General features: G+C 47.5%; 1 protein-coding gene across 1 annotated transcript; it reads right to left on the bottom strand.

The window, feature by feature from the left end:
* Nucleotides 1–1871: 1871 nt before the first annotated feature.
* On the bottom strand, nucleotides 1872–3200 carry LOC144134690 (uncharacterized). Its single transcript, XM_077667539.1, has one exon. The coding sequence runs from the start codon at nucleotides 3070–3072 to the stop codon at nucleotides 1906–1908; it is 1167 nt and encodes a 388-aa protein (XP_077523665.1). The 5' UTR covers nucleotides 3073–3200; the 3' UTR covers nucleotides 1872–1905.
* Nucleotides 3201–16049: the final 12849 nt, after the last annotated feature.

The raw sequence follows: 16049 nt of genomic DNA, 5'->3' as shown, positions 1-16049 counted from the left end.
CAGCAACGTATTGTTTTCTTGAGGACAAATAAGATTCTATCCAACGGATTATATTGCGTTCAATGCCCATGGAGAGCAGTTTAGTTACTAAATCGGCATGCGGAACTACATAGAACGCTTTGGAAAAGTCCAAAAACACTGCATCGAATTGACCCCTCATATTCAGCTCATTCATAAAATCATCCGTTATCTCAGCTAACTGTGTTATTGTGGATAAACCAGCCCTAAATCCATGTTGATTTGCATGAAGTAAATGGTTATTCTCTAAATGTGTTATAATCGCTTTAAATAAAATATGTTCTAGCAGTTTACAAGTTGTGGATGTTAAGGAAACTGGTCTGTAATTATTTAGTTCTAGAGGGGATCCAGATTTGTGAATCGGAACTATCCTTGCAAGGCGCCAGTCATCTGGTATCACACAGGATTCTAACGATGTTTTATATATTACATATAAGTACTCCGCTACCCAGCTTGCGTATCTGTTAAGGAAAACATTAGATATTTTGTCCGGACCTGATGACTTTTTATGTCTAGATTACGTAAAAGACTAAGGATGCCGTTTCTGCTTAAATCTACTTCGGGCATCGGATTACGAAGCGTGTAAGGTTGCAAGTGCACGTGCGATGCGTTCATGGTAAACACCGATTGAAAAAAGGCGTTAAATTCATTAGCAATGGTCAAAGGATCGTCAATGCCTGTGCCAGATGTTCTGATCTCTGTGATACCGCTTTTATCTTTAGATAAATATTGCCAGAATTTCCTTGGTTGCTCTGACATGAAAGAAGTCAATGTGGAAGAAAAGAACTGATCTCTTGCAGCGCGCACTTTATCTTTGAAAGTGCGTACTAGACTTGCAAGTTGTTTCCTGTCACCCCGTTTTCGAGAGCGTTTTATTTTGCGTTTCTGATGTATCAGATTACGATCCATCCACGGGTACTCCCTGTTGATGCGCTTTTTCTTCAAAGGCACGTAGGTGCTTTCACAGTGCATGACTATGTCTTTAAACTTTGTCCACAGCACATTAACGTCATTTGTCTCATTAAAGGAAGGGAATAAAGATTCCATACATATAATAATTCCGTCATCATCAGCATGCGTATAGTCTCTTACAAATGTGTCAGAAGGTTTAACATACGATCGCAAGCCCGAAATAGGACTCTCAAGAACAAGTAACTGATGATCACATATACCGTCCTTGACACTGACTGAGCAGTCTGGAAGCGAGCTACTTGCAAACGCAAGGTCAAGTACAGCAGAGCTGGAAATTCTTGTAGCATCCAAAACCAACTGGGTTAACGAAAACGTAAATGCAGTTAGTAGTAATGACTCAGCATTTTTGGAATCTTTGCCGTCATGTGAAAGGCTGCACCAGTTAATTCCTGGAAGGTTAAAATCTCCTGTTATAAGGATGTTGGAACGCGAATTTGTATTTTGCAGCAAATAATCATATAAGGAATCTAAGTATTCCTGAGGAGCATTCGGAGGCCGATAGACCCCTCCTAGTAATATAGTTTTTCCAAAAAACTTTATTTTGCACCATATGCTTTCATGATCACTGATGCCGTTTAAGCGTGTGAATTTAATGTTATTCTTTATTGCAATTGCAACTCCGCCACCCCTTGATCCTCTGTCCTTACGGATAAGCGTGTACGAAGGAGGCATTATTTCTGAATTTTGCACATCAGAATGCAGCCAGGTTTCAGTTACCACTAGGACGTGTGGTTGATAGGTCAGAATTATATCTTCAAGGCTCTGGATCTTATTCAGTACACTGCGTGCGTTCAACGAAACAAGCCGTAGCGTCTTCACGGATTCCCGTCATTTGTTATCTAGCTTACGCGTGTTCGCACGTGTGGGTCGATGAGAGGAAGTTTCGGGTTGGGCAGGCGCAGATGATTTGGACAACTATATTCTGCGATTGCGCGTTGCGTCCCATACGTACAGCCTGTCATCAACTTTGAGCTTATCGAAACGAAGGGAAACCTTAGAACCATTGTTCTTTTCTTCAGCCGCTGAACGCCATAATTTTGCACGAATATCCCGAATGTGTTTTGAAAAATCTTCCGATATAGCTACTTTTGTGTCCTTCAATTTGAAGCAGGATGACATAACCTTTGTTTTGTCTACGTAGTTAAAAAACCTCAAAATGATCGGACGATGTCGCTGTGCATGTTTTAGGCCAATTCGGTGAATACGCTCTATTGAGTTTACTTCAACACCTAGAATCTTTTTAAAAATTTCTTCGTTAACTTTCCGCTCCAGTTCTACTGAGTCCTCCTCTGGATCTTCCTTTACTCCATATATTACGATATTGTTGCGACGACTTCTGTTTTCGAGATCATCTACCTTTTTGGTTAACTCAAGAACTAGTTTGTTCGTGTTATTGCAAGCTTCGTCCACTTTCTGCAACCTTTGCTCACAATTCTCAATTCGGCACAGTTCTTTCTCAATTTTGGTAATCCTGGTTTGAATATTCTCGACTGTCGATTCTACCAGTTTCAGATTACTAGTTAGCGAAGCCAGAGTCTTATTAGTCTTTGTTTGCTCTTTCAAAATTTTCTTAAGTAATTGGTTGTTTAACTGTGTCTCAGACTCTGAATCAGAAGTAGGACCAGGATTTAGCTCTATGTCTCCGGATGTTAGTAGCAATAACCTGATCACATGTAAACAGTCACATAATAGACCAAACAAACACTGTGGGCTTGGCAACACCGTCAATATGACTGTATCATCTCTAATAGAAGAAGTTAGATACTTGTCACCAACCTGGGCAAAAAGAATCGGGATCAGCATCCTTCTGTAACCGGTGTCACCAAGCCCACTGAAGGAATCTTGCAAGAGCGTCCAGTATTTATGCCTGAAGTGGTCGCTATCCGATGATGTCACCGAGCTGATACGCTGACAGGCTTGATGCACGTAGGGCGTTGTTTCTTGGGTCAGCCGTGGCGATGGCATGATGACCAGGTCAGTCGGCGCATGCTCTTCAGGAGTCCTTTCGAACGGAGGGTCCGTTGATCCCACGGCGAAGTGCGCCCGGCAGGCGATCTGGGCAAAAAGAATCGGGATCAGCATCCTTCTGTAACCGGTGTCACCAAGCCCACTGAAGGAATCTTGCAAGAGCGTCCAGTATTTATGCCTGAAGTGGTCGCTATCCGATGATGTCACCGAGCTGATACGCTGACAGGCTTGATGCACGTAGGGCGTTGTTTCTTGGGTCAGCCGGGGCGATGGCATGATGACCAGGTCAGTCGGCGCATGCTCTTCAGGAGTCCTTTCGAACGGAGGGTCCGTTGATCCCACGGCGAAGTGCGCCCGGCAGGCGATCTGGGCAAAAAGAATCGGGATCAGCATCCTTCTGTAACCGGTGTCACTAAGCCCACTGAAGGAATCTTGCAAGAGCGTCCAGTATTTATGCCTGAAGTGGTCGCTATCCGATGATGTCACCGAGCTGATACGCTGACAGGCTTGATGCACGTAGGGCGTTGTTTCTTGGGTCAGCCGTGGCGATGGCATGATGACCAGGTCAGTCGGCGCATGCTCTTCAGGAGTCCTTTCGAACGGAGGGTCCGTTGATCCCACGGCGAAGTGCGCCCGGCAGGCGATCTGGGCAAAAAGAATCGGGATCAGCATCCTTCTGTAACCGGTGTCACTAAGCCCACTGAAGGAATCTTGCAAGAGCGTCCAGTATTTATGCCTGAAGTGGTCGCTATCCGATGATGTCACCGAGCTGATACGCTGACAGGCTTGATGCACGTAGGGCGTTGTTTCTTGGGTCAGCCGTGGCGATGGCATGATGAACAGGTCAGTCGGCGCATGCTCTTCAGGAGTCCTTTCGAACGGAGGGTCCGTTGATCCCACGGCGAAGTGCGCCCGGCAGGCGATCTGGGCAAAAAGAATCGGGATCAGCATCCTTCTGTAACCGGTGTCACCAAGCCCACCAAGCAATATTATCGCCATCAGCATAACTGCGCCCGCAGCAAGACAAAGGCCTCTCCCATCGTATACTGCTGTTCCCTTCACATTAGAACGGCACTTTAGCTTACTGCATATTAATTTTTCGGCCCGCCGTTATACTTTTCCTGTCTTCGTGCTCCGAATTCATCCTATAAGATACTTAGGAAGGCGATGTCATCAGTGAACTGCTGAATACTAGGGGGTTCTCCATTAACTTTTATCGAAAACTGCCCGCAATGATCCCGTAAAATGCAGTGACCAGTATTGAAGAAATTGTGTTTCCCTACATGATACCCTTCTTGACAATGATTTATTATTTACGAAGCACTACGGTGGCTGTGTAGCAGCCATAGATATCCTACGGTACTTTTACATATGCCTCTTTGGCAACTTGGATTTGTAATTGCAATGCTGGCATGACTGCCGATGTTTCGAGAGAGTGAAATGCTGTAGTGTCATCTATGAAGGCTAAAAGAGTGATTGGCTTTGTCCTGCAGATTTCTCTGTCACGTGACTCACATTGTGAATATAGTATGTTGTTGAGCGGTCTTTATGAAAGCCAGCTTCGTCCTTTGGTTTAATGAAGTCTAAGGTTGCCCTGATTCTTCTACAGCTATCTTTTAGCGTTGAGGCAAGAGTTCTGCGGGAGGTTTAAAATACCTTGTAGACAACTCAAGGTGCTTGCTGATGGGTCTGCAGTTTTCCTTGTCTTCATTTTCTTATCGACTGAGATAACAATGCCGTTCTTACAACGTTCCAGAACTTTACAGAGTATTGGAAAGCATGTAGAAATTGACGTGTTTTCGACATCTATCCGACTGTCCAGCCTGGTGAAGAAATTTAATTCAGCCAACAGTGAACCACGCGGCTGCTTGAAAAGGCATGGAAACAGTTTGTCCCCTGCCAGGACGGAGTCATCTACCCTTCGCCACTATCATGTGGGAAGTAGTTCATAGGCCAAACTGGCCAAGAAAACTGGTATCAGCGAAAGATTAAAAAGCATGATTATAATGTCACACGTGCCCCCTTCATAGGCCATGCAGCGAAATACTGCAGAAACTGCAGAAGTAACGAAGATGAAGATGACATCGATGCCTGCGAGCCATTGTACAACGAGTGCGTTTTGATAGGTACGAAACGCGACTCGCTCGAAACTGAAATTACAGAAGCGCACATGATATCAAGGCTCCCAAAAGAATGTTTTAGCGCGCCCTCTTTATCGCTGTAAGAAAAAGGAAAACGTTACTTCGACAGCGAATGTGGACATGAGTGCTTTATTTTGAGATTTTTATACTTCTCTTTTCCGCGCCATGTCTTGTGTGCATTACTTTCCACTTCTGGCTGCCATTTAGATACTTATTCCGGCTCGCCTGCTAACAAAGATTTCCTTTGTAATTGAGCGCTGTGCTGTGTTCCTCCGTATGTCCTTCTATGTCCCGTTCGTCGCGTTGTAGTGGTGAAACATCGCAGCCAAATCGCCCAACAAATTACGTTTTTTTAATTCATGTAGACTACATTCTCTGTCATTAATGTGGTGGGTATTTCGGCTTCTGTATAAATCTGTATAACTCATCAGCTACCTGAACTATCTTATCCACAGTCCTCTATGACTGTTAGCGCAAACGACTAACTTTTGCTTGAGCATAGTGTCCTCTTGACCGCTTTTAGATTGATCCCGGTTTTAAACACTTGATTCTCTGCCGATCATGTTTCATTAATTATGTTTGCTGAATAACACTATCAACTCTGCAAGCTATGCTTTACCTACGGGGTTAGAAGATGTCATGCTTTGTATTTCTTGATGAGTTCTTTCGCCTCCTGAACGAGCTTACCCTTGTCCCGTGTAGCTGCCCTACTCATCACTTGTATTGCTCACTCTGTTATGATATTTCTCAAATTACCATTAATTGCTTGAAAATTCAGCTAGCTTTCCTCGGCTAAAGTAGAATATGTGTTATTCAGCGAGGTTTCCACTGTTCTTTGTGCAAATCTAGGCTAACTCGAGGCGACAGCATCCTGTGGTCACAATATATCACCTTGCCGAGCACCTCCACATCGTGCAACAGGCCACACTGCGCCCGCAGTATCGCCTATTTATTTAATTGTGTCAGCAATCGGGCTGTTCGAAGCTCATTTCCACTTATTGTGTTTGTAAAAGAAGGTACTGATGATGAGTAAGTTATTTTGTGTTGATTATTCTACTAATAACTCCTGTTGTTCCAAGAGACTACGCTATGATCACCAACTGCCTGGTCTCCTGCCTGCTTCTTGCCGACCTTGACAGTGAAGTAACTGCCGTAACATGCACTGTGTCCTTACTCAATGCAGATTCAACTGCTTCTTTGTAGCTTTTAACTCTACGGTCATCATGAATGGATCTAGCCGCGTACTCTTATACCTTAAATTGAATTTCTATCTGTTATTAACCCGCCGCGGTGGCTCAGTGGGTACTGTTTTCGGCTACTGAACCGGAGTTCCCGGGTTCGAACCCGACCGCAGCGGCTGCGTTTCGATGGAGGCGAAACGCTAAGGCGCCCGTGTCCTGTGCGATGTTAGTGAGCGTTAAAGATCCCCACGTAGTCGAAATTATTCCGGTCTTCCACTACTGCACCTCTTTCTTGTTTCACTCCCTGATTTATCCCTTCCCTTACGGCGCGTTTCAGGTGTCCGCCGATATGTGAGACAGATACTGCGCCATTTACTTTCCCAAAAACCAATTTTCATTCTTCGGTTATTAAGCTTCATTTCGCTCACTCCGGTCAACCTCTCTGCTTTTCTCATCTATAAACCCTCTCTCTCTACCTGTAATACGGCACAAGTGCTCTAAGATGCCGGCTATATCCATATTGATGAAGAGTATCCACACCTATGTATCGTTTGTCCGCTAAACCACCATTGCACAATACGCTTTACTTGCGCGCCCTATTGCACTGTGTATGCGTTATCTCCCTTCCTAACCTGACTACGCCATATGACATCTCATTTATTATCCACTAGTTCTTCGTACACTGACCGACTGAAAATATTTTTAAAATTATTAATGATGTTCGAGCAGCGGTTAGATTTCTTGGTGCAGAACCCCACTGGCGTAAGCTGCTGCCAGGACACTCAAGATGTTCTTTTTTACTCGTTTCGTCCCAGCTGGCCACACCTGCCTTCCTCCATTCCAGCGTTGGTTGGTGATTGAAACGTTAACCTGATTTCATTGTCAAGGCTATAATGTAAGATATTGGTGTGCCTTCTCCCACAGAATTTGTATTGGGAGTCGAATGACTGCAGATTTATTGCCTGTAGACATCGTGTGTCATTGGAAGCGTTGGTATGCAACTTACGAAGCTGTAGTTCTTCCCTTCTGTGAAGTGTCCTAGCTGGCGGAGAGTAGACCCAAATGACTAGCCTTAAATGCTGAAGTATAACGGTTTACGTCAGAATCGATGGCAGATGCCGGGGCCAGCAAAAATCTTTTCCTTCCTTTTTACTCTTATTTTAATAAAAAAACCACTACCACCATAACGGTTTACATTAGTACTAAGTGAGGGGTTGTGTGCCCGGGGGAAAAATTTTCGGACATAGGCGTGTAAGCTCTCCTTCCCTGGGATGCCCTGGTCACTACGTGCCCATACTGGAAGTTTATTTGCGGGTTGGTAGCCATGCGTGTAGTTACCCTGCAGCATTTCAGCTGTTAGACGCGCTAAACTTCCCTTGAGGCGATTTCGATAGCGCTGTGCGAAATTCTAACAATATATTGTGGTGTAGTGTCTGTTGAAGCAGGGCAATGGTCACTTGTTCTTCAGCCCGTGCGCCCTGGCCATGCAGGATCAGGCCGTTCACAGCTTGATTTTCATGCATTAATGAGATGACCGCCATTTCCTGCTCGGGGGCCACAGCATCGGCATTGAGCATGCCCTCAAACCCACCGTAGTGCTTTTTGATAGCTTGGGCTCGTGCCTGTCGCCTTGCTTGGTAGAAATCGGGCTGCATATTTCGCGGTAGTGAAGTTGCCTTCAATTGTTCCCTCCATGAGGCTACGATATCTTTTGACAGCGAAGCTCGCTACCTTTACCACGCAAGCAAATTTTCATGTCGTGGTAAGCAAAAAACGCTAGGGCTCAAGAAAAACACGCTCAAAAATGCACTGATTTTGCAAGAACCAAAGCGTAATTCTAGTGAGTGCTTTTTTATATAGTAAAATAAATATTTTTATATCTAAAGCGCTGCGTAAACTTCGTAGTTAATTTTTATATACAATGGGAACAGCGTCCGACCCGTTCCGGTAAACATAAGGCTTGCAGCTACTTCGAAAGGGGCTGACGTCACTGGAAGCTCTCGCTTGAAGTGCATACAGAATAATGTATGATAACAAAATTTTAACGTAATTTAACGTAATATCAACGTAATTTTTTTATTAAAAAATTAGGGGACGCTTATGCATCGTCTTTAAGAGCGGGACGCGACAGCGTGTTGAAGCGCTGTCAAGGGGTCCACGGAACGCCATTGTTCGTTCGGCGCGACGCCTTTCCCGTTCCACAATTTAAGGAAAGGAAATAATAATAGTAATAACAACAATTGGTTTCTGGGGAAAGGAAATGGCGCAGTATGTGCCTCGTATATCGTTGGACACCTGATCCACGCCGTAAGGGAAGGGATGAAGGAGGGAGTGAAAGAAGAGGTGCCGTAGTGGAGGGCTGCGGAATAATTTCGACCACCTGGGGATCTTTAACGTGCACTGACATCGCGGAGCACACGGGCGCCTTAGCATTTTGCCTCGATAAAAACGTAGCCGCCGCGGTCGGGTTCGAATCCGGGAACTACGGATCAGTAGCCGAGCGCCCTAACCACTGAGCCACCGCGGCGGGTTATGGAAATTGATTTTAAGGACAGGAATTGACGCCTATCTCATATATCTCGGTGGACAGCCAAACCGAGCAGTAAGGGAAGGAATATTTCTGCCGCGCGTTGCCGATAATTACAACTACGCGTTCGGGTAAAGATTATGTTTGCAGTTGCTTTGAAAGAGGTAGACATCTTTTCGAAGCCCTCGTGTGAAGTGCAAACCGCATAATATATGATAATGGTGCCTGCAAACAATGCGAAGAATGTTTCTTCTACCTGCGTTTGTTTCCTTGTAAAGATTGCGGTTCAGTTTTCGTGTCATCGTTGTAAGAAAAAATTGAAAGCATGCAGCATATATGCTTTGAAATCGGACATAAAGCAACAGCTTAGGTACATTTAGCTTGTCTCTGGTTTCCTCTTTGTGGAGCCACGTGTAGGAATTTTGAAGTGAGGTCGAAATGGGTAAATTGGTGTCGCTTTAAAGCTTCGCTGTCCAACCACCTTCACAGCGTGGATTGGAGCAACAGTTTTTTTTGGTGCATCGCTGTATGGGGTGATCAATGTGTAAATCATTCAGCACTCGTCGGCCCATTTGAGCAGTGGAGAGCTGGACGGCCTGCGCCAAGAAATGTGTCTCAACGAGCTTCTTTATCGTGTAGTGGACGCTCATTCGTAAGAGCCGGCCCACTGACGTCGCAAAAGGAAGCACAGCGCGTCCTGTAGGCCATTCTGATCGTAACGTCGAGGTTTATTATATCCGGCATCTTGAGGCGGGGTTAAAGTCTGAATAAAAGATTTGGAGACAGCCGGTCTCCGAACAGCACTGCTAAAATAGCCGCGCAATTGTCTACATAGTGAACTTAGGGGTTCGAACCCGACCGCGGCGGCTGCGTTTCGATGGAGGCGAAACGCTATGGCGCCCGTGTGCTGTGCGGTGTCAGTGCCCGCTAAAGATCCCCAGGCGGCCGAAACGATTCCGGAGCCCTCCGCTGCGACACCTATTCCTTCCTTTCTTCTCTTAATCTCTCCTTTATTCCTTCTCTTAGGGCGCGGTTCAGGTTTCCGCCGGTATTTGACATACTGCGAAATTTTCTTTCCCAAACACCAATTTTCAGTTTCAATTTTAATAAGAACAATAATTATTGGTTTTTGGGGAAAGGAAATGAGCAGTATCTGTCTCATATATCGTTGGACACCTCAGCCGCGCCGCAAGGGAAGAGATAAAGGAGGGAGTGAACGAAGAAAGGAAGAGAGAGGTGCCATTGTGGAGGGCTCCGGAATAATTCCGACCACCTGGGGATTTTTAACGTGCACTGACATCGCACAGGACACTGGCGCCTTAGCGTTTTGCCTCCATAAGAACGCGCCCGCTGTGGTCGAGTTCGAACCCGGGAACTCCGGATCAGTAGCCGAGCGCATAACCCCTGAGCCACCGCCGCGCGTAAAATTGAAAATTGAATTTCTACCTGTTATTAACCCGCCGCGGCGGCTCAGTGGTTAGAGTGCTCGGGTACTGATCCGCAGTCTGCCACTAACCGTACACTCCAGAAAACCGCCCATCTGTGCCCCGGAGACGACGCGGCCCTCCTTACCGCCCTCAAAACCAAATACATCGGCACCCCCATCCTCCCAGCACAATCTCGTTCACGGGAGGACAAAATGAGAGGCTGGACGCCCCCATCACCACTGCCGAGGTTTACGCCGCGGCTCGATCTGCCACACGCAACACGACAGCTGGCGCAGACAAGATCACAAATGGGATGATTCAAAACCTGGGCAAGTCGCAGATCGAGGTCCTCACTACCTACCATAAATGACACCCTATGGGAGGCGGGATAACTCCCTGCAGAGTGGAAACACTCCGAAATCGTGACTATCCCAAAACCAGGCAAACCACCAAGCCTGGAAGCATTACGACCCATCTCTCTCACCTCTTGCCTGGGCAAACTATACGAGCGCGTTATCCAGACCCCCCTCCAAAACTACATAGAGGACAACAACCTCTTTCCACCCACTATGATCGGCTTCAGGAAAGGTCTTTCTACGCAAGACGCTTTCCTCCTTCTTAAGGAAGAAGTACTCAGTACCATCCCTAGAGGCGGCGAGAACCTAATTATGGCACTTGATCTGAAAGGCGCTTTTGACAACGTTTCTCACGACGCCATCTTGAAAGAGCTCAACGCCCTTGATTGCGGACTCAAGACCTTCAACTACATCAAAAACTTTCTCAGCAACCGCACGGCCACGATTGGCATGGGTGATGTCCGCTCCGGCACAGAGCAGACACCCAACAAAGGCACTTCCCTAGGCTCTATCATATCTCCTCTACTTTTCAATATAGCTATGATCGGCATGGCAAAAGCACTCGAGGCTATTGAAGGCATCGGCTATACTATCTACGCTGATGATATTACCATCTGGTCCACCTGGGGTTCCCTTGCCGACAAAGAAAACATCCTACAAGAGGCAGTCAATTGCGTAGAAAGACAAGCAGCAAATTGCGGCCTCCGCTGCGCACCCGACAAATCCGAAATTATCCGCATTCAGGGCTATGCCTACAAATATCCCGGCGACATCGAGGTTTACCTCGAAGGCACGAGAATAAAGGAAGTCCCTTTTATCCGCATCCTGGGCCATTGGCTTCAGAGCGACAGGAAAGCCAACCACACGTTACAGCGTCTCCGGACAACTGCCCTCCAGATCTCCCGCATGATTGGGCGCATCACCCGCAACGGAAGGGCATGAGAGAGGAGGATACAATTCGACTGATACAGGCTCTACTTATGAGCCGCCTGTCATACGGTCTCCCATTCCTACCACTTCTGGGGAATGAGCAAGACAAGCAGATGCCATCATCCGTACCGCCTACAAACATGCGTTAGCCCCCCCCCCCCCCCCCATGGGCACGGCCAACTGCCACCTCGAGGACATTGGACTGACCAACACAATAGAAGAAATTCGAGAAGCCGTCCTAGCATCGCAAAAGGAACGCCTCCTCACCACCAAAGCTGGACGCGCAATCTTGGAAAGAGCGGGTTCCCCGGCTGACATACGCGCCGTCCAGGACAACCGAGACCTGTCCTCAACTCTGCGAACTCGCGTGTATGTAGCTCCACTCCCGAAGAACATGCACTCGGACTCACAAAAGGGACGACGAAAGGCGCGAGTGGACTATCTGCGCCGCACACATCGACAGGCATGAAATGCTGTATACGTCGACGCAGCCACGTAGCTCGATTCAACAAACGCGGTGGCGGTTGTCTTGGACACAAATTTCAAGGAAATCGCCAGCGCCTCCCCGAAACTGCTCTCCCACAGTAGCAGAAACTGCTGCAATTGCCCTCGCAATGTAGCACGGCGATGCTACAGGAAATGAGTTAAAAATTATTACCGACTCCCAGTCCGCGTGTCGCCTCTTCCTCTCTGGCAGCCTTCCACACTCCGTCGCTCCCATTCTGACTACCCCACAAGTTCAAAATTCTACATGCAAGCACCAAACAACTTGGACTCCGGGGCACGAGGGGCTCGAGGGAAACGAGGCCGCAGACAGCCTAGCTCGAGGATATACTAACCGAGCGACTAACCGCCCCGACCTCACCCTTCTCCCCTCTACGTAAGGCGAGCACCTCCTCCTTCTCCGAACACAAATACAAGTCGATCCCCCACCACACCGTAAGCTAACGGCGGCAGAGGCGGGGGAATGGCGACAACTGCAGACGAACACCTTTCCTAACCTACACAAGTACCACATCATCTTCCCCGACAGATATGACAGCATCTGCCCCTGGTGTGGCGGAATTCCAACAACATATCAAGTAACATGGGGCTGCTCCGCCCCTCGAACTAGACTAACATCACTCCGAGGGACAGTGGGAGTCTGCCCTGCTCAGCTCTGACTTGGCGACGCAGCGAAAGCTGATATCCCAAACAAGAGCAACTGCGGTGGACATTGAGGTCCTGAAATAAGGACCCGACCCAAAATCTGTATTTTCGCCTCTCTATCCTACCTTTTTTAGAATAAATGTTTTCTACTACTACTACTACTGATCCGCAGTTCCCGGGTTCGAACCCGACCGCGGCGGCTGCGTTCTTAGGGAGGCAAAACGCTAAAGCGCCCGTGTGCTGTGGGATGTCAGTGCACGTTAAAGATCCCCAGGTGGTCTAAATTATTCCGGAGCCCTCCACTACGGCACCCCTTTCTATCTTTCTTCTTTCACTCCCTTCTTTATTCCTTCCCTTACAGCGCGGTTCAGGTGTCCAACGATATATGAGACATGTACTGCACCATTTCCTCCCCCCCCCCCCAAAAAAAAACGATTATTAAAAGCCAGGGCTTTTTCTGGTAGTTTTTCTCCTATAGCAGTCATTTCTTGGTTACAGAATAAGTTACTTCCCGTTGTATCGTAAAGAGGACGCTGTTTATATTGTTTAAGGTGGGTATCGGAGTCGCTTCTCGAAAATCTCCCTCGGTAAAGATGACACCCGCTCCGTCTCGGACAGGAGTGCCGCTAAGTGAAGGGTTCGTTAGTGGGCAAAGAAGACTTGGTTTATTTTACATATTTACAAGCTTCTGAGTTCAGAAGTGAGCTGCTGCAACTGCATCTGCAGTCCAGTTTTATACACTGCGTCTTCCCTAGATTCCCCAGGTAGGGGACGCCCTCTTGTGGTGGGTGTGGCCAAAACTTTCGCTATCACACACAGACACCTCCGCACACATGGACACGCCCCTGGCATAAGTTGAGCTTGAGGGAAAGGGGTATGCGGCCAGGACCCCGTCGGGCTGGCAGGAGACGTCAGGTGGTCAGACCGCTCTCCGCCGGTCGGTGATCTTCGAAGAAACCGAGGCGCAGCCCCGTCGGGAGATAATCCCCAGTGGTTCTGCCATTAGCGATAGCCGGCGAAGCATGCAGACAAGCCACTGTGGCGATCCGTTCTTACCCTGGTGCTGTGCCCGTGAGGCCAGGGGCAGTCGGGTCGGTGGAGACGTCGGGGAAAATCGGAAGACAGCCGGAACCACTTCGCGGCCGGTAACAGCGACTCCTTAAATGGATTTATGCAGAACCCTCCTCCCCGCTTGTCCCACACAGCAACGACCGGTCGAGCGCGGTAAATGCACCCCGCAGACACCTGGCTAGAGATTCTGTTATGGCGGCAATCTTCGAGACATGTTGGCGCCAATCCTAATACCAGCTGGCGGCTATTCCTAAAAATGTCAACTAGGAAACGCGGTATATAGTATCAATTATCCGCCTTTTTCATTTTCCTGAGCTGCCACCTCGCGTACAACGCTGGAAACTCACTGGAAGGGTACTGTGCGCCCAACCCGGCCGGAATGAGTGCCGCTGCGGAGCACGTTTTTTGGAATCTGTCAACGATGGCGTGTCCTGGGCAGCACCTGGCACCTGGATTTCTAGGATTGATTGATGGCTGGGTGCGAAGTCCGAGGCAGGCTGCTGTTCCCACCGAAGAAGAAATTCTTCAGTATCTCCGATCATCCGGAATGTGATGCGAACGCCAGCTGAGCAAGTGCCGCCGCTTCAGAGATGAAGGCTACATTCGGAATTTAATGTTGAATATAATATTCCCGATCAATGAGGTTGGCCTTTCCCGCTGTATATGTCTGCTATCCATGAAAGGTGGATACTACACCCTGCACGCCGTAGCACCGAAAACGATTGGGGACAACCGTTTACAACGTGGTGCTCAAGCGCTGCCGAACAGCTACACGAGCTATATAAGCACAAGCGTACTCGCAACATGGAAGCTCTGCTAGCATTTTACTTTATTTTCCCACAGCGCACCGCTGCATAGGTTAAACAAGCATGCGCGTTCATAAAGACAAGCGCGAGAGGTGCACTTTGAGCCATTCCGGCGATACTACGCAGAGTTCTTCATCAAGGATATGATGCGAACACACGCATAATGCGCGTTCTTCTTCTTCTGCCTCCTAATACATGACTCATACCCACGCGGGAGAATTGGCCAAAGTGCTGTCTCATAAACAAGGAAATTTCTGTAGGAGGTTATGACCAAATTTTAGCACCATGCGTGAATGCTCTCGTAGCTTTTCCGTTGTCCGCCCTATCGCGCGTTGAAAGCAGCTCACAGCATTTGCCCATTTGGCCTTCTTGCTTGAGAAAGCAAAAAGCGTCGGAACGAAGTCTGGCTGCCGCAGTGACATTCGAGGCCTTCCTGCCCATGAATAAAACACTTCGCGATAGACTGCACACGAATTTAACCACAGTACCTCGTTCGTACCTGTCACAAAGTGATTGCCGAATAATCGTGACGTGCTTGTCGGTGCCCAAGGGCGGCCACGATCGTCGATCGAGCTGGCGAACTATTTTTATCCACGCTTCGCGTCGAAGACTGTTCCGGGAAGCGTTCGGAAACCGAAAAAATCTGAGTTTGCTTCCCTTTTGCATATTGGGCATCTCAGCCGTATGCAATACTTGTCGTAGGCATCTACAAATGCATCGCGCTGAACGCCCGACGGCTGCAGCAACGCACCCCGCGTAGGATGGCGGTTTGTTTCAAATCCACGGCCGGTCTCGAGTGGAGCGCGCGACACTTCCAATATGTTTCGTGACACCGCCGCCAGGGGATGGGCGCATGCGCTGTCGTGTCGTGAAAAAGGCTGATTGCAGTGAGCACAGCAACGCATCCTCATACATTTTCATGTACGCAGGTTGTTCCACATGTAATATGTTTTTCGGTGTGTTTAGCTTCATGTGAAAATTCGAAATAAACAATACCAATTTCGTCATCCTTGTGATATTCATTAGACAAACTGTTGCTTCGATGCTACAATTTATAGCCGTTTTACATTTTGTATGACGTTTTTTTACACGCCCATAAATTAGTACTTTGGTGTTTTCCGAGGGAAAATAGACTAAATATCGCAACTAAGTTCTACTTACTACTTATACCGAAAGATAAAACTTCCACAGCGAAATGATGAGCGCGGTCTAAATAGTAATCTGCTGCGCAGACTTATAGAATTCGCTCTGAGTCTTATCATTTGTTACTGAATGTTTTTTTCTTTGTTGACTTCTGGTTTTATTTCCCGCCGCCATTTTTCAGATTGCTAGCCAGTAGAGGGTATGTTTCCGGCATATTCATAGTAGTTGTGGCTTTCATCAATCGTCCGGATGGGGGATTGCAGATGAGGTCTTCCAATGTTGTCACAGTAAATATTAATTTTGTGTGTTTAATGGATAGTACGAGGCACGTACGAAGATAAGGCTCTTGCTATCCTTTCG

Source organism: Amblyomma americanum, chromosome 5 (assembly GCF_052857255.1).
Source record: "Amblyomma americanum isolate KBUSLIRL-KWMA chromosome 5, ASM5285725v1, whole genome shotgun sequence".
NCBI lineage: Eukaryota > Metazoa > Arthropoda > Arachnida > Ixodida > Ixodidae > Amblyomma > Amblyomma americanum.
This window is presented reverse-complemented; position numbering and strand designations above follow the sequence as displayed.

Bases quoted from the DNA above. Each gene is read 5' to 3' on its own strand.
- LOC144134690 (XM_077667539.1), bottom strand. From the start codon at position 3,072: ATGCTGATCCCGATTCTTTTTGCCCAGATCGCCTGCCGGGCGCACTTC.